General features: G+C 37.3%; 1 protein-coding gene across 2 annotated transcripts in view; it reads left to right on the top strand.

Annotated features, from left to right (window-relative positions):
• ZSWIM6 (zinc finger SWIM-type containing 6) overlaps positions 1–14,069 on the top strand; it is a 120,478-nt gene extending 106,409 nt beyond the window's left edge. For both annotated transcript variants that reach the window (XM_058170041.1, XM_058170042.1), the window contains exons 12-14: positions 2,923–3,086; positions 4,725–4,806; positions 11,132–14,069. In XM_058170041.1, coding sequence (XP_058026024.1) covers positions 2,923–3,086; positions 4,725–4,806; positions 11,132–11,994 — 1,109 coding nt within the window. In that variant the 3' untranslated portion in view covers positions 11,995–14,069. The remainder of the gene's footprint in view (positions 1–2,922; positions 3,087–4,724; positions 4,807–11,131) is intronic.
• Positions 14,070–24,464: the final 10,395 nt, after the last annotated feature.

The raw sequence follows: 24,464 nt of genomic DNA, 5'->3' as shown, positions 1-24,464 counted from the left end.
TTCTACTAAAAAGCAGCACAGCTTATCAAAACAAATGGCAGGGTGCTTGGTCAGTACAAAGGTAGTTCAGAATAGAAACTGAACCATCTTGAATGAGATTACTTTTCCCTAGAAAATTCAGATTTGCAGTTTGAATATATTCTTAACTTCAAGGCAGAATTATTTTTGTACAGTCTTTTCAGTGTACCAAGTCTGTTCTATCCTAAAGGTGTTAGATCTTACTGTGGTAACACCTGCCTTAGTTACAATCCATTTTTGGAGTTTTGTAAAGCATTCTAAATGGGGCTGTCTTAGAAAAGTAATTAAAAAATTCAGCTAATTGAATCTAGTCAAACAATAATCAGTTGGATTACTGAATGAGATTGGTTATAGGGTTACACACCTCCATTTATTTCATGGCTATCAGCTCTCTCACTCTCCCTCCCTCCCCCCCCTCCTCTCATTTGGTCATCATTCTTATAATTAATCACTTCAAAACTTGGGTATGGGCTATTAAAAAAACCTAATTTCCTTATATGAGCCCACTCAGTTTTAATCTAACTTGGATTCCCAACTGTAAGTGTCACATATCATCTGATAGGAATACATGAGACCCTTTAATAACAACAACAACAACAACAACAGGGTTGGAAGGGACCTTAGAGGCCTTCTAGTCCAACCCCCTGCCCAGGGAGGAAACCCTACACCATCTCAGTCAGATGGTTATCCAACATTTTCTTAAAAATTTCCAGTGTTGGAACATTCACAACTTCTGCAGGCAAGTCGTTCCACTTATTAATTGTTCTAACTGTCAGAAAATTTCTCCTTAGTTCTAAGTTGCTTCTTTCCTTGATCAGTTTCCACCCATTGCTTCTTGTTCTACCCTCAAGTGCTTTGGAGAACAGCCCGACTCCCTCTTCTTTGTGACAACCCCTGAGATATTGGAACACTGCTATCATATCTCCCCTAGTCCTTCTTTTTATTAAACTAGATATACCCAGTTCCTGCAACCATTCTTCATATGTTTTCGTCTCTAGTCCCCTAATCATCTTTGTTGCTCTTCTCTGCACTCTTTCTAGATTCTAAGCATCTTTGGGATAGTTGCTTCGATAATTTGGAAATCCCTGTAAGCATAGTTTAGGCTAACTGTCACATGATTTTTTTTTTTAAAAAAGTATACTTAGTTAAGACCAATATCAGCAGATATGCCAACTTAAAAGCCAAACACATGCCCGAATGCAATGTATTTTATTTGGCAATTGGTTTTCTTACAGTGTTCTTACCAAGTCTGTGGAAATCATTCAATGGATGCTTCAGAAAACATGAGTTTTCAGTGATGGATCAGTCTTACTTACCTCCTTAATAGCATCAATCTTTCTACCAGTCTGTTGAACAGAATAACTGACAAGGTCTCCCTGGTAAACTAGGTTTACTACTGTGAACACCTTCAGGGATCACTTTTAGGATATGGAAAATGGGATCCTTAAAATATGGAAATTGTATATTAGCTAAGCAGAAAGAAAAACTCTTGTCTCTGACTTGAATTATTTTAGTATTTATCAGGCAATACTGGAACAATATTTTGTACAAATAAATGCAATCCACATACGCTCAACACATTTCATATGAAAATATATCCAAAATATATATATCTTGTTTCTTTCTCATTATTGTAAGACACAACTTAACTGCCAAAAAATGTGCTTGCTAATCCATGAGGTCCATGAAGAAAGGACAAAATTATTTTGTTGGAAATTGTTGCTTGACCAGGAAGCAACTATGCTCAGCTAATACACTATCACTTCTTTTAGTATTTATGGAGATTTTGCCAACTAACAAGGATAACACTCCTTCTCAGTCTGTTTATTAGGGTGGAAGAAGATTCCAACCAAAAGGTTCAGATTAGGAAATTCCTAAATAGTACTTCTATGCAGGGTAGAATGTATATTCATTTATTTTTCACATTTCTGAACACCCCATCTCCCTCAAAGATAATGCATAGATCAGGGGTGTCAAACTCGTGTTGTCACAGTGGCATCACGTGACATATTATGACTTTCCCCCCCTTCACTAAACTGGGCATGGACGTGGCCAGCTGTGATGCATCCTGCCCTCGGGCTGTGAATTTGACAGCCCTGGCATAGATGATCAATTATAGATAAATAGTTAAAAGTATCTCTGAGGCTGTGAGGCAGTAATTAAATCTACCTACTTAGCACATTATTAATTTCTCCATTCCTTCCATATTTTGGTAATAATTTCTTTACATTAATGTATCCCTCATATATACCCTCAGAATTCTTATCTGCAGATTCTGTGCAGGAAGTTTGATTAAGGAAGAAATATACTAGTGCACTGACCTTATGAATGAAGAAAGCTTTTGATTTGTTAACTTCAGCTTAACCTTAAATTTTCCTTTTATTTGCTAATGATAACAAACCTGTATGTAGTGCAGACACTGATCCACTGCAGCACAGTTGTATCCTTTGTAAAATGAAAAGTCTTGACTGAACATGTGTTCACTGAACCATACTTTAGCACATGTGTTAAGAAGCCTTTTGTTATAGTCATCTGTAGCCCTTCCACCATATATCACAAAATTTATATAGGTATATGTTTAGAAATTGAAAATATAAATCTAAGTTATTTAAGCTTTTATATCTATTTGTAAAGATCTTTTTAAAAAGATGTATTAGTTGCCTTTTTTATTCATACACATGCTTCACTCTAATTTCATTACTAATTTCATTTCCCTTTTCCAGTCTGGATCCCCTAGCTGCAGATAATGAGCTATCTTATTTACTAGTGATACACTATATGCAGAATCTCTGAAATAAGTACCTAAAATATACATTACAGTATCTGTCAGCTTCACTTGTTTTCATGTCATAAAAGTAGCATTCACAGTTAATTCATATCATTTTGTTTTTGCTGTTCTTGCAGGTGATGTTCGAAGGCTTGAAACAGTGTTAGAATCTATTCAGAAAAACATTCACTCCTCATCACACATTTTCAAGCTTGCCCAAGATGCTTTTAAAATAGCAACACTTATGGACAGTTTGCCAGATATTACCCTTCTAAAAGTCTCTCTGGAGCTGGGTCTTCAGGTATTTTTCCATAATGGAATTTTAATGCTGTAATTAGAGGGGGGGGGAAATACTTATGCGTATTCAGCTCTGGCTTGCTTTCTTCCAATATGTGGGGTTTTTTTTCAATTTTTCTTCAACTTTGGGATTTCCTGATTTTGTCTAGTCCAAAGTCAAAAATTGCTTATCTTTTGAGACCAGTCGTAATTAGCTGATATTGCAGCAAGAATCATACCTGCTTGGATTAATCTTTCACATATACATACACACACACATACACCTACTTTGGAACTGAAATTTGTCTTAACCTGTGTTGAATCAATAAGTTGCTGCTTCTGTGCAGTAGAATAAAATAGAGTTTAAAGCTAGAAATGAATGATATTAGTACCATCTCCCATTGGATCAGTGTTCCCAAACACTACCTGGGAATTCTGGGAGTTGAAATCCACACATCTTAATGTTGATGAGGTTGAGAAACACTACTTTGGAGGAATGGGACAGTTTTCACACAATTGTCCTGTTCAGAGTTTGAAGAAGTACAGGAGGGAAATGGTCATGGATGGAGTCTTGCTGATGAATGGGCTTTATTGGATGCCACATTTTGGACATTCAAGTGACACTATATGGGTAGTTCTTGACTTACAGACATTTGTTTAATAACCATTCAAAGTTACAACACACTGGAAAAAGCGATGTATGACAGTTTTCACATAGATCTCCGTGAATATGTGATGAAAATTCAGACACTTGGCAACTGGCATATATTGATGATAGTTGCAGTGCCCCAGGGTCATGTGATTGTCGTTTGCGATCTTCTTACAAGCAAAGTCAACAGGAAAGCCAGATTCACTTAATGATGTTACCAAACTGCAGGAATTCACTTAACAACTGTGGCAAGAAAGATCCTAAAATGGGTCAAACCTCACTTAACAACTGTCTTGTTTAGCAATGGAAATTTTGGGCTCAATTGTGGTCATACATCGAGGATTATCTGTTCTTAATACAGAGAACATAAGATGAATAGCAATGGACATCAATAAAGTTATGTGTATGTTTGTAATTTCAGTTCACAAATAAAAGAACATTTTAATAGGTTTATAAATAATACCAGAATGTGGAAAATACTCAGAAGCGATCCACCTAGCATTCATAAAAATGGCATCTAAGAAGAACAAGCAAATTATAACAGAATGTGTGATCTAGCAAAATATAAAATTGACTGCTGTAGAGTGTGTGCTACATTTTCTGCATTTTCCCAGTTTGGATGATCTAAAGCAATTAAAGCTATGATCGTATCGAAGAGAAATCAGTGTTAAACTTTGTGGTGTATCCCCATCTCGTTCATTCTAGAAACTGAATTGTAAGATTTGCTTTGATTCCATATCAAGAAATAACTAGAAAATAAGAGGTAATATTACACAATTCAAGTGAAAGAATACAGCACAAAGAAGTACAAAAATTAGGGGATTATTTCCTTCCCCTCATTTCTTTTGCAGTGCCGATGCACGACACAAAATACATTGATTGGAGATATAATTGTCTGCAGCTGATCTGGATAAATATTTTTACATAGTCACTACAATGTGTTTGGCTATTCAGAGCTATTGTATTCTAAAGCAACAAAAATGTCTCAAGGGAAATATTTCTCTTTTTTAATAGGTGATGCGCATGACATTGTCAACGTTAAATTGGCGGCGGCGGGAAATGGTGAGGTGGTTGGTGACATGTGCAACAGAAGTAGGTATGTGTTGCCACTGATCTCTGCAGAATCCTGATCTAATTTGTGTGGTGAACAATATAATCACTTCCCACTAATCATAAGAATTTCCATGGTATTTTCCTCCTGATTGTATTTATCTCATATAGATTTACAGAGAAAATTGTAGCAGCAGTACATTAAAAAAAAACATGCTGGTTTGATGTATTGGCCTCAGTCCAGTAATGTCATGTAAATTGGGAGTACAAAATGGTAGCATTTTATACAGTAATGTAACCCTAGGCTTTTTTAATTATGTGAAGGAAATTTATCTAGTGCCTTTTTTATTTAAGATAGCACAAATGGCTAGGAATGCAGTTCATAAGATTATAGTGGTACCTTAGTACTCAACTACTGTGAAACTCATCAAGTTTGATACGCAACACATTTTGATGTGAAAATTTTGTCTTGGTACTCAACGCACAAGCTAGAACTTCTGGCTTACTACATTATTCCTTATGGAAAAATGTGTTTGGTACTAATTGTTTTTGGTACTCATTGTACCTCCCAGAACCAAATCAGGATGAATACCAAGATACCATTGTATAAAATTTTATCCACAATGTGTTCATAAGGAGAACTTAATTGTTATAATTTGTTTGAAAACAAATTATACCTAATACCTGAAACATAATGTTTGGATTTGCTATAAGGACAAAGGTGTCAACACTGAGGAATTTATGATAGGTCTCTGATTTTCTAATGAAAAAGAAGTGTTCCCAAGAATAGGCAAATTCATAAAGTAAATTTAATTTGAGAAAGGATGTGGATTCTCCACACATTATGCTGAATTTTCTAACTAGTTGAAACCCCTGAACGTAGTATTAATGTATCTAAAATTTACAGTTGTTTTTCGTGTTATATTTAACATTTGTTAATGGGAATAATAGTTTAGACCCATCAGCTGCAAGTAATTTCTAAGAAACCCAAATCAGACCAGATTTCATTTGGACTGTAAATGAATTTTTAACGGTAACTGTAATTTTTCCCTAAAATGAATTGTTCTTATTGACTAATCTGTAGCTGAAAAATGGTAGCTTGTTAGGATTTCGGTTACTCCTTTCTAAGATTTACTTTTTCCTAATCTTCATACCAAAAGAAGTATATCTGGTGATTTAATAGTATCCTATTGGCAAGCAAATTGCATTTTTTGTGCTGTGGTACAGTTGTATGTGTATGTGTCACTTCCATAAGGAAACTGTGATGCAATGCAAAGATCACTTTTGAGACATATGCAAGCTTATAAATAAATGAGGAAGTGTTTGTTTATGTAAATGAAGGAAAGCATTGAATGGAGCAGGAGAAAGGTGTACATGTATATGCAAGCACATAGTACAACAGGACCCAGATGAGTAAAATGAGGACCTTTGGGTGTGGTTAGCTGAGCGCACAGATGTGTGCAAATTATTTCAAGCAATAATGAGACACTCAAGCTGCCTATAAGCTTCAGTTTATAGACCCCATCAGTCATTGTTCGACCTCACAAGAACAACAAAAGGGCACTAAAGAAACCAGCTCATTTCAAACAGGGAATCTGGCTGTGACTATAGGCGAAGGTATTTCAGTCAGGACACAAATTTCTGTTTTTCTGTTGAGGTTATACTCAGTGCTATGTAGACATGTTTTGTCTTATTTGGGGGATGGAATGGTGTAAACGGATGCCAGTTCCTTGGGGAATATGTCGGATACTAGGACTTGTTTGTACAAATGTGCAGTGTTAGATTGAGAGTTTATTGTAGTCTTGAGGTTTTTTTTTTAATCTGTAGCCATTCAGATCTACATGAAGTACTTTATTTTATTTATTTATTTATTTTGTCACAACAGTATATATAAGCATAAGCATGAAAGTAACTATAATATGTAAGCATATATATATAAGCATAAGTATGTAATAACTATATTGATTGGATATAATGAAAGAAAACAATAGGACAGGAACGGTAGGCACGTTTGTGCTCTTATGCACGCCCCTTACAGACCTCTTAGGAATGGGGTGAGGTCAATAGTAGACAGTTTTTGGTTAAAGCTTTTGGGATTTTGAGAAGAGACCACAGAGTCAGGTAGCGTGTTCCAAGCATTAACAACTCTGTTACAGAAGTCCTATTTTCTGCAATCAAGATTGAAGCGGTTAACATTACGTTTAAATCTATTGTTTGCTCTTGTATTGTTGTGATTGAAGCTGAAGTAGTCTTTAACAGGAAGGACATTGCAATAAATGATTCTATGAGTTAAACACAGGTCCTGTCAAAGGCAGCGGAGTTTTTTAAGTGGGGTATAGGCTAAAGTAGCAACCAGCAACAATCTCTGACAAATCAAGGGGACTGAGGCTGTAAATTGTTCTTTTTCTATTGAGGGCAATTGGGAACTGCCATATCTGTTAGAGAATGCAAACATTTTTAAACAACTTCAGATTTGAACAGAGGGAGAAAGCTAGTCACTGTTGAGATTGCTGGATTAATTAAATTATTTTAAAAATTACGTTAGTCGTCCTTCAAAATTAATGTTTTCTCAGGACAACACATGGAAATTGTCTGATAAAAATTTGGAAGAAAAACACTTCACAATCCATAGAAACAACCAAAGGCCACGTAATGGAGTAAAATAAATAATAGGCTGATATAAACTACCCAGTATACCAGTGGTGAAGCACTTAAGAGCAACAGATGGATACTGTCTAAACATTAGCATATAAATTGATTAAAATGCCTGGCAGAAGAACACGTATCTTGCTCGCCATCGAGAACTCTATAAAATCTGCAGCAGGCATGGTTATCAGGGAAAGTATTCCACAATAAGTGGTGTGAAGGAATGTAGACTTGGTCTCAGAAATGGGGAAGGATTAAGTGAGCTGTTAAGGGGAGAATTCCAGAAAAGAAGTCTTGAGAAAGAGAAAAGGGTAGGAAAGAAAGTCAGAATAATTCAATCTTGTTTTTCTTTGGTATACATGAGGTTAGATAGAAACTCTGTCAGGTTTTCAAGGTTCTGTTCCGTTATTCTATCCCACAAAATAGAGATTATTCTTGAAATTTCTTCCATGCCTGTTATTTGACCTTACCTAGCTTGAAGGGCTGACAAGACTGTCACTGAAAAAACTCATTACTGTGGTACCATTTTCTGAACCTCAACTTTGGGGGCGGGTGGGGGGGGAATCAGCCAGAGTAAGACCTCCATAGATGAACTTAAGGAATGTTTAAGAAGATATAGATGGAGATATTTCTTCAGATGTCTCAAAATTGCTTTTTGAAAAGACAGCTGGACTATCTTTCCTTGAGGAAAAAGAAGATGTTTCACTTCTCATCCAAGAAGCTTCATCAATTGTGACTGGATGGTGGGGGAATGGAAGGATAGATACTACTATAGATCCCCCTACCATCCAGTTACAACTTATGAAGCTTCTTGGATGAGAAGCAAACCATCTTCGTCTTCCTCCTCAGGGAAAATCAATCTAGTTGTCTTTTGAAAAAGTACGTTTGAGACAATGTGACCTGGATGACTGAGAAATCTCCGTAGATAGATTTCTTCAGATATTGTGGCTTTATATGTTAACGACAATTTCCTGAATTCAGTGAAGATCATAAAAGTCCACTGGCTATGTTGGTGGGAGCTGCCATTTAGCAGCATCTAGAGCAGGGGTTTCAAACTGGCGGCCTCCAGGCCGCATGCGTTATGCACAGGCCATGCTCACCCTAGCTCCGCAAAGGGGAAAAATGTCCCAAAATGTCACGTGATGGCAATCTGACACCGCAGGTTTGACATCCATGATCTAGAGGGTCACAAGTTCCCTTATTTTATTATTTTGTTTTATGGATTTGTGGGGGCTGCCAACCCAAATAAAGTAACTTGAGACAGCATACAACAAAAAACAAATAATAAGCTATCAAAATAGCCACCTAACATTTAAAGACCCAACCCCATCATGTAAAATGGTAATTGAACACAATAATTAAACAATCAAAGGGGAACTCCACTCAAGCAGACCCAAACATTTGGAGGAAAAGTAGGCCTTAACTTTTCTAAAAGCAAGCAGATTTGGTCTCTGTCATATATTGGAAGGAAGGAGATATGGGTGTGTTTAGAGATAAGGGAAGCTATGAAAAAGCAACTTCCTATGTCCCATAAGATGGCAAAGTTTAAAAGAAGGAACCTGGAGCATATTTTCTATATGGGAGCAAATGGACCCCGCAAATTCCTTGTGAAAAGGCAGTCCTGTAAATAACCCAGCCTATGCCATGAGAGTGATATCTCACTCCATACCAACAGATGATCTCAGAGGCTTCATTTAGATATTGAAAAGGGAGGAGGAGGAGGACTATGAAGCAGTGACTGGGATTTGACAGCTGCCCTTCCACCAATACCACTGGAAGTGTCCTTGGAGGAAGAGAAGTACTGCAAAACTGTGCCCCTAATACCCAGCACCCTCAGCCAGCATAGAAGATTGGTATGGTTAATGGTATCAAAAGCCATGAAGAGATCTAGGATTCTCAGTACTGTTCCCCGATCTGAATCCCAACTCGAAGGGTCTGCATAATTAACTTCCACATGTCAAAATCCATTCATAAATCCATTATGTGTATGTCACACTGAAAATACAGTTCACTTTCAAGCAATCAAATTTTTTAACCTACATAAACTATGCAAGAATACCTACAATTAATACCTGCTTTAGTATTAATAGAGTCAAGGCTTGCTTTTGAGAAATAGACATAATAACGGAATAGAGGGTACAAGGCGAGAGAATAAACTGCCAGAAGTTACCCACTTCAACTTTGAGACTGATTTATACATTCCATTGATCAGCATACAGGGATGTGCAAAACAGGTTGTTCAAATCGTTTTAGAAATGTTTCACTCTTGAAACAGTCCCTTCTGAAGCTGAAAATTCATTTCCAATTCATAGCTGTGTCAAGGAAACATTTGCAGAATGATCAAAACATTTATTTTGAATGTGATTTTTTTTATACTCACTTATTACTATAAGGGGGGAAGCAAAATGCTGTAATATTGTTTTTCAATAGGATGAAATGAAAATTGCAAGAAAATTATGAAAAGAAATGAATAACGATGAAAATAATTACACAAAAAAAAATAGATGAAAGAGTTTTGGAGCAAGGCTCTTTTGAGTTCTGATTTTTAAAGTGTATGTTCCTTTGATTTTTTAGGCAGAATTAGATTAGAATTGAGGTACCACTCTCCAGACAAATTGCAGGGTAAACCCTTCAGACAAATAGTTAGAGTAGTTTTGTGCAATGGGAATCTTCACAGAATTATTTCAGCTGCGTCCTATCCATTAAGGCAACAGAGAGCAGCTGAACTCTTGGCAGATGAATAGAAGATGGGAGAGATGGCAAGTTTACAAGATGCCATAGCATATTGGAGAGAACTGTAGAGTGCATAAAAGTCAGCATTATTGGCTTTGTGATACACAGGCAGTGGTGGGATTCAACCCGTGTAAACAACTGGTTCGCTGAGCATGGACGGGCCGTGCGTTTGAAAACAGCTCTAAAACTTACCTTCTACTGCAGCCCCTGTAAGTAAAACAGCTGAGGCATGGCGATCCTCTCTGCCGTGCCTATCAACTGGGCTTCAAACAAAGGAAATATAGGTCAATATAGCGCAGGGGTAAGCAGGTGGGCCCACCTGATCGTTGGAGCAAACCACTTCACTGTCAGCTGATTGTCAGAGTTACCGATTTGCCCAAACTGGTCCGAATAGGTTGAATCCCACCCCTGTACACAGGGTGTTGCCGTATCTGCTGCCACAGATGCGAGAAGCAGTTGCTGGACAAGCTACTTCCTGTTATTAGCAGGTAGTTCTGTTGGCCACTTGGTCCCACTTTTTCCCTCCCTGCTCTTTTCAAACTGGCTTTTTATAGAGAAAGGGGGAAAAAAAGAATGTTTATTTTGCTGATGCAGCATCTTTGTCTCTGTAGTACCAAAAGGTACCAAATCGCTCATAACGTTTTCCATTCAAGTTGCTCTGCTTTGCTTCAGACAGCCACCGATTTGATAGAAATACCTTATTTCTGCTTGCTCTTTGATTTTGAGCAGGCTTGGAGATGTTTAATGAAGCTATTTGGCTTTGCCACCATATTCCAAAAGGAGCTTTGTGGGGAAAAAGGGGGATATTTCTATTTTAGAGAAAGAAGATAAGATTCTCTGATGCTGAATTCAATTGTTGGTGCAGAGCGTGCTGTGTTTTCAAAGTGCAGGTACCTTTGGAAGCTTCTGTAAGTGGTTCTCCCAAATATTTGGCTTTTTCTTCAGTCTTTGGAGTCAGTCTTTGTGACAAATATTTTTTCTGTGTCTTACAGGTGTTTATGCACTGGATAGCATCATGCAAAGCTGGTTTACACTTTTCACTCCAACTGAAGCTACTAGTATTGTTGCTACCACAGTAATGTCCAACAGCACTATAGTCCGCTTGCATCTAGACTGCCATCAGCAGGAGAAACTGGCCAGCAGTGCTAGGACGCTTGCTCTACAGTGTGCCATGAAGGATCCTCAGAACTGCGCCCTCTCCGCACTGACCTTATGTGAAAAGGATCACATAGCTTTTGAGACTGCTTACCAAATTGTTCTTGATGCCGCTGCGACTGGCATGAGCTACACGCAGCTTTTCACTATAGCACGATACATGGAACACCGTGGTTACCCTGTGCGGGCCTATAAACTGGCCACGTTGGCCATGACACATCTCAACCTGAGTTACAATCAGGATACACACCCTGCCATTAATGATGTTTTATGGGCTTGTGCACTCAGCCACTCCCTTGGAAAAAACGAATTGGCGGCTATAATACCTCTGGTGGTCAAAAGTGTCAAATGTGCAACAGTACTGTCAGACATCTTGCGTAGATGTACTTTGACCACTCCTGGAATGGTGGGACTTCACGGAAGGAGGAACTCTGGTAAGCTCATGTCCTTGGACAAAGCCCCGTTAAGGCAACTCCTAGATGCCACAATTGGAGCATATATTAACACAACACACTCTCGGCTCACGCACATCAGTCCACGGCATTACAGCGAGTTTATAGAATTCCTGAGTAAGGCCCGTGAGACTTTTTTAATGGCTCACGATGGACACATTCAGTTCACCCAGTTCATTGACAACCTAAAACAAATCTACAAAGGCAAAAAGAAACTGATGATGTTGGTTCGCGAACGATTTGGTTGACAAAAAGAGAAAAAGCGTGAATGGATGGGGAAGGGGGTGGGAGGGCAATACATTTTTACTTGAGCCTGCCTTTGTATCCTTTTTAACTTAAAAAACAGAGCCACACCGGTATTATATGTGTATAGTTCTATACTAAGTTTGCAAAACTAAAATTGTCACATTGTGAAAGTATGTGTGTTCCCCCCCCCCTTTCCTTTTCTGTTTTGTATGAAAGATTTGAGAGGCTTAAAAGAAAAGTTTGGTTTACACTGAGTCTATGTTGTCAAGTGGCAAAAGTCCACCAAGCTCTCCCATTCTTTCTGTCTAATTCACAGCCTCAAAACAAAAGAGAGAGAGAGAGAGAGAGAGAGAGAGAGAGAGAGAAAATAAGAAAAAAACTATATTGCAATGGCTTTAAAAAAAACCAAACAAAAACACCTCCATCCTGTGATAAGTACCTCGAATGGCTCCAGCTTTACTCTTTTGTAATTCATCCTGACATTTCAGCTTATTTAAGTGAACCAACCACCCAAATAAACGAATAGTTTGAAAGGCTGACCCACGTGGCTTTGCAGTGCTTGTTCATCCAGAAGCATGGCACACACAATGCTTGCGCATGTGGAAACTTAGCGACTGTCAACATACATTCTCAGGGATTTATCTGAAAAAAATAAAATTAAATTAAAGAATGAGAGCATTTATTGTACTGTATATATATATATTATAGTATATGTCGGAATATTGAAAAAAATATAACGTTAACTAATTTATTTAAAAAAAATCTATAATGCGAAATACTTGAAGCTGCAGTAGCTTGGTTTTAAACAAAAACAAGGAAACATATTAAAAAGACTCAAGTGCGCCTAGCTTCAGGGGTTGGCTCAGGTGACGAACTGAATATGCTGGGCATCTATGCAGAGCCACCTTTTGGATTGCATTCTTGGATGGAAATTAGGGGAAAATTATACGTATATATATATATATTTATACAGATGCGTGTATGCATATGTATATGTATACACACTTGTGCACTTGTAACAGGCACTCTAGTAAAGAGGGGACAACACAGCCAGAGCAGCAAGCCTTAGCATTAAGAATACAGTATGCCAGATTTGGGGTTTGTGCCTCCTAGCCTAGAAAACTTAAATATCCCTTTTTTCATATCATAGGATGGCTATGGATAATAATGGACCACATTGTTACTACTTGTAAACTTAGCAGTATGCATGCAAATTATATTGGATTCCAGTCCCTGAAACGCCCGGCTATTTTGTTGAAGCGATTTATTTAACCACTTCTCATAAAGTATATTACAGAAGCAACAGTATAGTGAAAATGGCTTTAACATCTAGCCAATTGTTGCAAGGGCCTGGTTATCCCATGTGATTTGTGTGCATTGCCCTTCCGTCATTGGTGGTAGCCATGTAGTACATCCTTGTCTGTAGCTACCTGCAGTGTTTTCCAAATGATTGACATAATACATTACGCCTTTGCAGGAGCTATTAATAAGCTAATCTTATTCTGCATAGGTATTTGACTTTGTGCAGGACAGAAAGTTGGTATGACTGTTCTACTTTTCAGTTAGTTTTTTTTAAAACAAACAACCAACCAACAAAAGTATTTTTATTTCCTCTAGAATTACTTCAGAAGAAAAGCAGCCTTCTATCTTGCCTTGTCTTAATGCTTTAAAATAACCAAACTGGAGATCTAACTACCAAACTGTTCATTATATTCTTATTACCAATTTTGGTTACAGTATAGTGTCTTTTACTTTAGCTGATGGTTCTGTACCTTTGTGCATTTAATGCATTTTTTAAACGTTTTGGTGCAAAAGTTGTCCCGTGTCTCTTGTTCTTTTCATTAGAGAACATGCTAGAGGTATGTTTGTAGATTTTTTTTTTATTTAGAGGGGAAAATGTTCCATGCTCTCCATTTTATTTATTATACTAGGAAAAAAGGTTGTACTTCCTCACCCATGTAAACATCCTCATGAAGTTGAAAGTAATTAAGATTTGATACACTGATATCAATTTATTTATGTAACTAAATCACTGTTTTATAAACTTGTTAATGATCAACAATTCTTTTGTTTTGATTAAAATTAGTTTTTTGAAAGTTGATTTTAGACTCCTTTATGTGTCTGTTGCTTGTGCATGTATACTGAAAATATTTCTCTGAATAGACACTTTCTTTTTCCTAACTTTGTTAGAAGCTAGAATCACAAATTAGTAATGTGCATTTTGACCTAGTATGTTGTATGAACTTATTGTGGCTTATTTTGATTATGTCTTGGAAAGCCAGAAAAAAAATGATTTGTGTAAATCATGATTCCATAAACTGTTGAAAAGCATATCATGTAAGCACAGCCTTATCACCAATGAAATATTTCATACTTATTAGGAAAGCAATTTTGACTCCCCCTCAAGTACTTGCGTTGAGTTGAAATGCTAAGCCATCATTAAACCAAAATGCAAAACAGAGTTAACTGAGACAAGAAATTGCCAAAGAACCCAGGTTTAACTTTGCACCATTTGTGGCAACCAAGTAAATAGCGATAATCTGTCAATTCAGTACATATATGATGTGCACACACAGAATCATACTTGTAACTGCTAGCATAGGGCTTATAGGATAGAAACCAAGTTTCACCTGAATCATGGTTTTTGCAGTTTGCTCATGCATTACAAAAAGAGGAACTTCACAAATGCATTAGGAAATTGTTTTGGGAAGTAATATAATCGTTTATCGATAAAATCTGTAGTGAACAAACACAAGTTCCATAATTATAATTGTTTGCAGACAGTACTTTACACGTACACATTTTTATTCAAATACAAATTCATTTGGTATTATATAACTTGGACAGACATAGAGAGGTAAATATAAAAACAAGTGCAGTAGAAAAATCTTAGCAGTGTGATCTAATGGTTAATGCACCAGGCTACAAGCTGGGAGAATGTGAGTTCTAGTCCTGTCTTAGGCAAAAAGTCAACTAGGTGATTTAGATACAAATACAGATTAACAGAGTTGGAAGGGACCTTGTAGGTGATCTAATCCAACCCCCCTTCCCAAGCAAGAGACCTTACACTATTTCTGACAGATGGCACTCCAGTCTCTTCTTGAAAGCTTCCAGTGATGAAGCTCTCACAACTTCTGAAGGCAAGCTGTTCCATTGGTTGATTTGTCCACAGTCACCAGGAGTCAACCCTGATTCAAAGACACAAGAAAAGAAAAATATTAACAATGCAATGTTCAGCATCTTAATTCAAGAGTAAGCATATCAGTGGAACTTCAAAATTTTTGAACATTTTGATGAAATTAAGCCTTAGAACACAGCTTTGTCATGTGAAACATTGAGAATCAAAATCTCAGATTTTCATCAACTGCTGTATCATTTAAAAAACAGTTAAAATGACATATGGGCCTTTTTCTACATACTATACAGTATGTTAGTGATCAAGACAAGAAAAATGAGTTCTTTTTCATGGAGTGGGGCAAGTGGCATCTATTATTCCAATTTAATTTTGTGAAATTTTGAGCACCCACAAATCTCGCCCAGATTTCGCCCACTTTAGTTGATGAGTTAAATATGCTTATAGTTAAAATGACAAGAAAGATGCAGCAATGTACTAAAAACTTCAGTTCACCTGCATACGTCTGTACGGTATATGGAAACAAAACTTTTTTTTTATTACAAAAAGAATAAAATTCACATTTTCTGCCAATTAACAACCAATAGTCTTGTAAATCTTTGGAAGAGTTTACATTGCTAAATGTTTTGTTTTCACAGTGCTTCATCAGAAAATAGTTTAGTTTTGTTCGTTTTTTAAAGGGTGAGTAGGCTTTTGATTCTCAAGAATTATTTATTAGCCCAAAATATTATGCAACATAATGAAGAAAAAAATAAATTTGGACACTTATAACCATGCTATTTATAAGGGCTGAAATGGAGACAGTAGATTGAACACAAAGTTGGTTTAGTGTCCTTGTAAGATAATACCTGATTGCAAAGGATAAAGGCGATATTAGTGCCCTCCAACTTTGAAAGCATAAATAAAATGAATAAATCTGAGTAATGTGAAATATGATACAGTCTTCTGGGTTAATTTGATTGTTCCTAATAAAAATGTCACCAACTGTGATTTGGACAAATCTAAAATAATATGTTGATATCCAGTTTTGTTTAGTGGTTAAAGATGTTAGGTTAAGAGCTGTGAGACTATGAGTTCTCTCTCATCTTAGGCAGGAAGCCAGCTGAGTGACCTTGGGCCAGTTTCTATCTCTCAGCCTTAGGAAGGAGGTAATCACAAACCACTTCTGAAAAACCTTGCCAAGAAAATTGTAGGGACTTGTCTAAGAAGTCTCCAGGAGTCAAGACTGATTTCAAAGATGCACTTATTTGCAGACACACAAAATATGTGAAATAAATATTATAATGGTAGCAGGAAATTTAGATAAATGGATGTGGAAAAAACAGATTAGGGGACAAATTGTAGCTTGGCAATCTTTGTGTTTCATGATGAAGTTTATCTCCCATACTTTATGAAATGTACTTTTTACACTCTTTAGTAACAAGGGACTAAATATTCATAATATATCTGACTTCATTGCTTACCATGAATTCTATACTGCAATTTCACTATTGGCTTTATCTTGTTTTGTAGGTTGCTAGTCCAAAATGTAGCCGTTTTGTCATCTGATTTGAAGTTCTTTCTGTTGGGCAAAGTTTCAGATTTTTTGCCTTTTGTCTGCATTTTATTCACTTTATATTACCGCCCCCTCTCTTCTTGGAAGACAATTTTTATAACCTCACCCGCCTAGAATGGAACTCTTCAATTTCCTTCTCATTCTCTTCTACAGCATTGTAAACAATGGAACCTGAAATGTGATGTTTTCTCCAAACCTAGACCAAAACCTTGTACAGCTTTGCTTATATGTACTCTACTTCTAGTCGCACATTTTTTTCTGATTCTCAGTTGTAGGTTGTTGTTTATTGCAAAAAAATTTGATTGTGTTCCTACTATTCCTACTATTTTAGTGGGCCACACAAACATGCCCACTGATGTGGATTTCACTCCATTTTACAAGAATCATAGAAAAACAAAGTATAAAAAGTATAAAAATGTTTGTGAAAACTATGTTTATCTGAAAATTAATATAAAATAACAACTGAGAATCAATATTAATATATTGAATCCCATTAAACCAATGGAAACCATCAGAAATAGAAAAAACTTGTCCTTTTTTGGATCTCTTCTCCTATCTCATGGGAGGATCTAAGAGAAAAGACAAATATCTAATAGAAGTAGAATGGGCATCTGTAATTTCTGGAAATATTGTTTTCCATACTTACAGTGTGTTTACACAATCACACTGATGATGTTACCTAGTTCAAGTAATGAAACATCTGCAAGAAATCAACCAAGCTCAGAGACCACCAAGGACTCCTCCTTTCAACCATGAGCTACAAATATTCTTTATGAGCATGCAAACACTAAATCCAACCATTTCATTTGTCTCTGTAAATATGCTCTGTAAAATGCCATCATTAAATAAATAAATCAAGTAACCATTGCTATAAATGGACTTCTTTATTTAGACTTTGAAAAAAAATTAAATTCCTGATGATAAAATAATCTAACAGTTCTTCATCTTTATTTTGTTCTTAAGTTTTGGAACAAGAAAGGGCCAATAATCTTTATCAGCTCTGTACAACTGCATAGTGTTATGCAGCCATTCTAGGAGAAGAAACAAATCAGACATAGTCCATAGCACCTCCTCCAGCAACCACTGTTATTAAAATGCATAAGCTTTCATGAAGTAAGCTGCAGCTCACAAAAGCTTATAATAAAAATTGTTAGTTGAAAAATCTGCTACCAAATGGCTTCCAATTTAGAGCTGTGCAGTGGTTTTGCAATAGCTCTTAGGGCTCTGCCCTTGGATTTTCTTTCCCAGTTAGCAATCCAGATGTGCATGCATTTACACAACAACAGGCCTAAGTGGCTTCTAAAGCAACTGTACAAAGAAGTGAAACCAAGCTTTGAACAAACTCCCACGATTGCAAAGGATCTTTTCCACATTGATGGAAAGTGGGACAAATGGATTATATTACAGAGAAGAGGTCAAGATAATGAAGAATCCTGAAGCAGTTCCTTTTATGAGCTAATAGGCCCACTGGAATATATTATGGATTCTCTCTTCAATTTTCTATAGGTTTATAAAGCACCAATTTATTAAAAGGCTGCCAGATATTCCCTTCACTCCCATTGCAAAGGATGCCTCTACACCTATTTTGTCTTCCTTTCTGGAACAATAGACACATATCCAACTAAAACATTAACCTGCAGTAGTTCTTCATTTTTATTTCTTAAGAAAACGTAGGTGCACAGAGACTTTGTAAAAAATAATAATACTAGCCACTGTTTTGCTTGGTCTGTTATCTCATGCAGTAATTAACATTATCTGTCACATGTCAGAAGAGGAAACAAGCTAGCAAATGGCAAGCAAAATTACTTACCCAGGTTCATGGATGCTCCAAACTGCCACATTGGATGTTCCTTAAAATCCAGATCCAGAGAATAGAATTGTGGATCAAAATGGTTTAGAATCACGACCATCCCTGGTTTAGCAAAGGGAAAAAGTTGCAATACGTCATGTGATGACAATGCGACGTCGCAAGTTTGACACTTGTGGTTTAGATGCATGAATAGATTTTGCACAAAAATGGCAGTATTATGTCTAGAAATAGTATTGGAGATGGAGCATATACCATTCTGGAGTAGCATTTAGTTGTTTTGTTTCCAATTTGTTATTAGATTTATATTGAACCTTTTCTGTAAAAGTTCAAGGGTATATACAAAAGCATATTCTCCTCAAGGCAGTAGTGAAGTCCATAGTGAAGGCTACGACAAGTTGTGGAGAACCGGTAGTGGAAATTTTTAGTAGTTTGGAGACTTGGCAAATAACACCACTGGCTGGCCCCAGAGTGGGATGGGAATGGAGATTTTGCAATATCCTTCTCCCAGGAGTGGGGAGGGAATGGAGATTTTGCAGTATCCTTCCCCTGCCATGTCCCCCAAACTATGCCCACCAAGCCACGCCCACAGAACTGGTAGTAAAAAAAAAATAGATTTCACCACTGCCTCAAGGTGATACACAAAAAAACACCTGATCATACAATCACAAACATGTTATCATCCCACCTTCTCCAGCTGCAACCCCACAATATACACCTGAGTTTGGGTGCTTAACTGTAGGACCACAGTAACAACCCAGTACAAAACATTAACAAAACAAATTTATAGGGTATCAAATATCAAAACTCCAAAGAAACCAGATGTTGTGCATTTCATTCCAGAGCAAAGGCAAGGACTGGGTGCAGACTCACAGTCTAAATCAGGGGTCTCCAACCTTGGCAACTTTAAGACTTGTGGACTTCAACTCCCAGACTTCCTCAGCAAAGCTGGCTGAGGAACTCTGGGAGTTGAAGTCCACAAGTCTTAAAGTTGCCAAGGTTGAAGACCCCTGGTCTAAATCAGTGTTTTTCAAAAGTGGCAACTTTTAAGAAGTCTGGACTTCACTCTCAGAATTCCTCCGCCAGCATTCTAAGAATTGAAGTCCACACGTCTTAAAATGGCTACGCTAAATAGACTCAGAATTAAGAAGGGACATTAGCAAAAATGGTTAAATTGACTGCTCTGATTAAAGGAAAAAAAACACAAACATCTTTACTTCCAGTTGACGCCACTTCTGGACTTTGTGCTTGAGGTGAAAAAAGATGAAATGTTGACCTTGGGTTTTACAGACTAGATTGATTTGTTGTTACAGAAATGGCTAGTTTCTATTAGTATGAAAAAGTAAAAAGTTGAAGGTAGATCTTAATGCCTTATTTTACTGCACTAAAGGAGTCGGAAGTCAGTGCTTTTTTTCTCCCTCTTCCTTTCCCCCGCTATTCATTTCATCTCCTTAGCCAGACCTGGTAGAACTCCTTTTACTATTTGAAATGGGGAAAATATTAAAAATCCAAATTGCCTGCAAGAGCTGCTATTATTACTCTGGTTGCATACTCTGTTTCTTTAATCATGGTGTTACCCTATGCAAACTGGTTTTGCAAGCATTTAAAACAATGCAGGGTTTTGAAAGCCCACGCCAAACTTGTTTAAGCAGCAGCCAAATGGGAAGCAGTGATCCCTCCTTCAAATGTCTGTTGTTTTTGTTTTGAAGGAGAAAATGGTTCTTGCTACTAGCTCACTGGCTGCTTTCAGTGATGCCCTCAGGTCTGGCGTTTAGGAAAGAGCCCACAAAAAATGAGGGGAGGGGAGGAAAAATAAGTAATAATAGGTGTTTTTTTTTAAATTATATGAGTGGGCTAGAAATCAGTGATGCCACTGTGCTACCACAACATCTTTTTAAAATGATGTCCAGTATTTTATAGACATGGAATACCCGGGTATGCATTAAAAATATAAATTAACATAATGACAGAGTTGAAAGGGACCCTGGAGGTCTTCTAGTCCAGTCCTCTGCTCAAGCAGGAAGAACTTATGCCATTTCAGACAAATGGTTGTCCAATTTCTTCTTTAAAATCCCCAATGTCAGAGAACCCACAACTTCTGTCATCTTTTTCTACAGCATATACCATGTTTTCCCCAAAATAAGACACTGTCTTATATTTTTTGAACCCTGAAATAAGTGCTTGGCCTTATTTTCAGGGAGGTCTTATTATTTTGGGGTATGTGGAGCAAGACAAATTTGACAAATAAATAAATAAATAAAATAAAGATGGGGCTCCTCTTGCCATTTTACCTGATTTCCAGCTCTGAGTTTAAATATTATCGGGGAGGGCTTATTTTCAGGGGGAGGCTTATTTGAGCATATGTGCTCAAAAGCCCGATTGGGCTTATTTTCAGGGGATGTCTTATTTTCGGGAAAACAGGGTACTTCTTTCTTATGAAATAAAAGATCCTTTAGTTTGATCATTAAAACCAGAAGGTGGTATTAATGATCTAAAGGAATTTAAATGAAAACTGTAAAAGTAAAACCTGGTTTTAATCAATCTGCTTTATTAACATGAAATGGGAATGGATGAGGAAAACTAGCAATGAGTAGTACCACATGGCTGTTCCAACAGATTCCCATAAACTCATAAAGGAGGTGTGAGTTACAAATGTCACTTGTATCACTGCCCAACACTGCCTAAATTCATCCTGCGAGTATTTTTTTTTTCATTTTCCCAATTGCACAATTTAACCTGCTATTGGGAATTCATAACACGAAGGAAAACCCGAAAAGAAAATATTGAAGGGGTAACTGTTCTACTCATGCATTTGGGATTTATGAACTGTCCACCTAGATCACCTTTTCTCCAATTTGATGCCTTCATTCTGGAGGCTACCAGGTTTAAGGCAGCCACTGTAGATTAGAAGAGCAATAAGTTATAAATGGATTGTTTTTAAAAAGAAATTCAGTCTGCCAGCAGCTGGATGGTATGGCCTGGAAAAAAGAAGATTACTCTGCTCCTGCAGTTATGAAACTTTGGCATGCAATTTTTACAGTTTAGTTCTCAAAGTTTTGGGGATGAGGGGGACTAAGAATAACAGCTCAACAATGTGAACCATAGCTAGACTTTTAGTGTTGGCATGGGTTATCTTACTAATTCAGACAGTTATTTACACTCCATTATCCAGATTTGTCAAATGAAGCACTGAAATTTGTAGTTTTGCTATTCAGGGAAAGGAAGGTCTGTGAACAATAGCTTCTGGCACAGGCAAACTTATACTGTAGGTTAGTCTGTCTCTCTCGACTTTGTCTCTCCTTCTTGGATTCTGTTGACAAGTATCCAAATTGCACAAAGTCAAAGAACTCTACAGAGAAGAGGCCATTTTGTTTCATATATGAAGGGTGAAGTTCTACAACACATTAATTTACTTGTTTACTAAGTTTATATGCCAGTGTTCAACTCTGAGTGGTTTACAGACCTCCACACTAGCTGTAAAATTAAAACTAAACAAAACAGCAGAAACTGAACAATATAATAAAAACAACAATGTAATAAATAGCATAGCATGTGCCAAGAACAATCATAATACCATTCTCATTGGGAGAGGCTATCATGAATCCCTTTACCACCACTCCCAAAAGGCATCCTGGAATTGCCAGGTCCATCTGATATTGGGGGAACATTGTTGTTCTAGAAAAGGGGGGCAGCGATAGAAAAAAAATCCAGCCTCAGGCCTCCTGGATTGCTCCATGTGAGTCTATACCAGGATGTCTGAGCCCCAAAGTTTCAGTTAATATGTACAGTTATGCAAACACAAATACATGCTACGTTCTTATGCTATACTCTTAGGATGTACATTCCTCTTTCCCCAGATAATTTCAGACAGAAGACACAAAGAAGACAATGTCTGTCAGGAACATCATCTTCAGCCAGGTTCCCCTGGAACAAAAGAATGAATCCAGTGGTGGGATTCAGCCAGTTCACACCACTTCGGGAGAACCGGTTGTTAACTTTCTGAGCCGTTTGGCAAACTGGTTGTTGGAAGAAATCATTAGGGCAGAGAACCGGTTGTTAAATTACTTGAATTCCACCACTGAATGAATTCTATCTAAAATTTAATGTGATAAAATCCCAAACTATGCAAGATTAAAGTGATTTCAGCGATGGCAAAGCAGGACACCATCGATGGGGAGGCTGCGCATGCGCGCTGAGTCTTGCCACCTGCCCGAAGGAGGAGGAGCGGCTGCTGCTTCTCCGCTCTTCCAGGCAGGCTCGGCTCTCCTCAGCTCTCCTCTCAGCTCTTCTCTTCCTCTCGGGTGAAGTCAAGCGGCGTCTCTCCTCCCTCTCGTGCCCCCTTCTCTGCCACCCCCCCTTCTCCGCCTCCTCCTCTTGCGTTGCCGCTTCCCATTTTCAGAATGGGAGTAAAACAAAAAAAAATCGGGACTTTTTGGAATTGCCGCGGGATGTGGGACAAATTATTAAAAAGCAGGACTGTCCCGACGTCTGGTCACTATATGCAAGATCAAAAAGACATTCTGCAAGGAAAGCAAAAAAAACCAAACCAAACCCATGTGCAATGGCAAAATAACTAGAAAAAGTCATCTTAAAACAGCAGATGTCAGCAAAGGGGCTAGAAGAAGTATGTGTCTAAGGATATTAGATGCATGACATCAGGCCAGTGGTCTGCACATCTACGGCACTCCATCAGGCTGAATCATGGATCAAGTGCAGCAAAGGAGAAGTAAAACTGTTGCAAGCAGTGAAATTTGAGTCAGGAATATGCATGAATGAAATAGGATGGGGAAAACCTGATACACAAATAGGGCAAAAATCAGGGAAGTGAAACCTAGTCATCTAAAGCTGAATGACCGGGCATGAATCAAAGATTAACAGACCTCCTGCAGATCCCCAAATATATAACTTCTGAAGATACAAGAGCCCATAAATTGCTTAAAGTCATACTAGAAGAGGCTACTCGTACAAAAGAGTTCAGCTGAACTTAATAGTGCATATATGCATGTATGTGTAATTTCTAAAATGTATGAGAACATTACTTTCTTTCCTTTTATTACAGTATTTGACTTCCTCCAGACTCCTACACATTCCTATAAGAGATTCTAATTGTCTTTATTTCTGATACTTGTACAGAAGCTTTTGTGAAATAGCATACGAGAAATTGTTCATGATTTGAATCGCTGATAAATAGCAATAGCACTTATTGGACTTATATACCGCTTCATAGTGCTTTACAGCCCTCTCTAAGTGATTTACAGAGTCAGCATATTGCCCCCAACATCTGGGTCCTCATTTTACTAACCAATGAAACTGCATTTCAACAGGAGGGAAAATGTTTCCTCAAATTTATATTTTCCTGGATTTAGGGAGTTGACCAGGAAACCTCAAAGTCAATGTTAATGTGACTTTTATTTTTTTTTTAATATAGCAATTTTTTAATATGTGGTTTTACCCATTTGTTTTGCACCATCCAGAATCACTCTCGATAAGATGGGCGGCTATATAAATTTGCTTAATCAAATAAAGTTGTGACCTGGACTAAAAAAATCAACATACTTCTGAAGAAGACTGTGGCAAACCAGTTTTAATTTGATAAGGAAGCTGCACAAACTATCTATAAAGTTAGAGAAAGGAGGACATTTGGAGTAGAGCAACCAGGGTATATAATTAAATACATTTTTACCCTGCTGGAATCGAAAGAACTCACACTTCTTATATTTATAGAACATAAATGAAGCAGGGTAAAACACTCACTGTCCCATTTAAGCAGAGGGAAACAAACTTGTAACAATAGTTAAAAAAACTCCCAACCATTAGCTAAAAAGAAAAACCAACAATAAACCATTTAAAAAATGAAAGGAGGCATATAAGCTCAAGGAAAAACTCTCCGAAACAATTCTGTGTTCAACGATTTGCAGAAAATCAGCACAGATGAAGCTTGCCTGATCTCCAACCCAAGATTTGTCCACAGCATTGG

This window comes from Ahaetulla prasina, chromosome 2 (assembly GCF_028640845.1).
Source record: "Ahaetulla prasina isolate Xishuangbanna chromosome 2, ASM2864084v1, whole genome shotgun sequence".
NCBI classification, from domain to species: domain Eukaryota; kingdom Metazoa; phylum Chordata; class Lepidosauria; order Squamata; family Colubridae; genus Ahaetulla; species Ahaetulla prasina.
The sequence above is the reverse complement of the archived record's forward strand: the minus strand, read 5'-3'. Positions and strand labels throughout refer to the sequence as shown.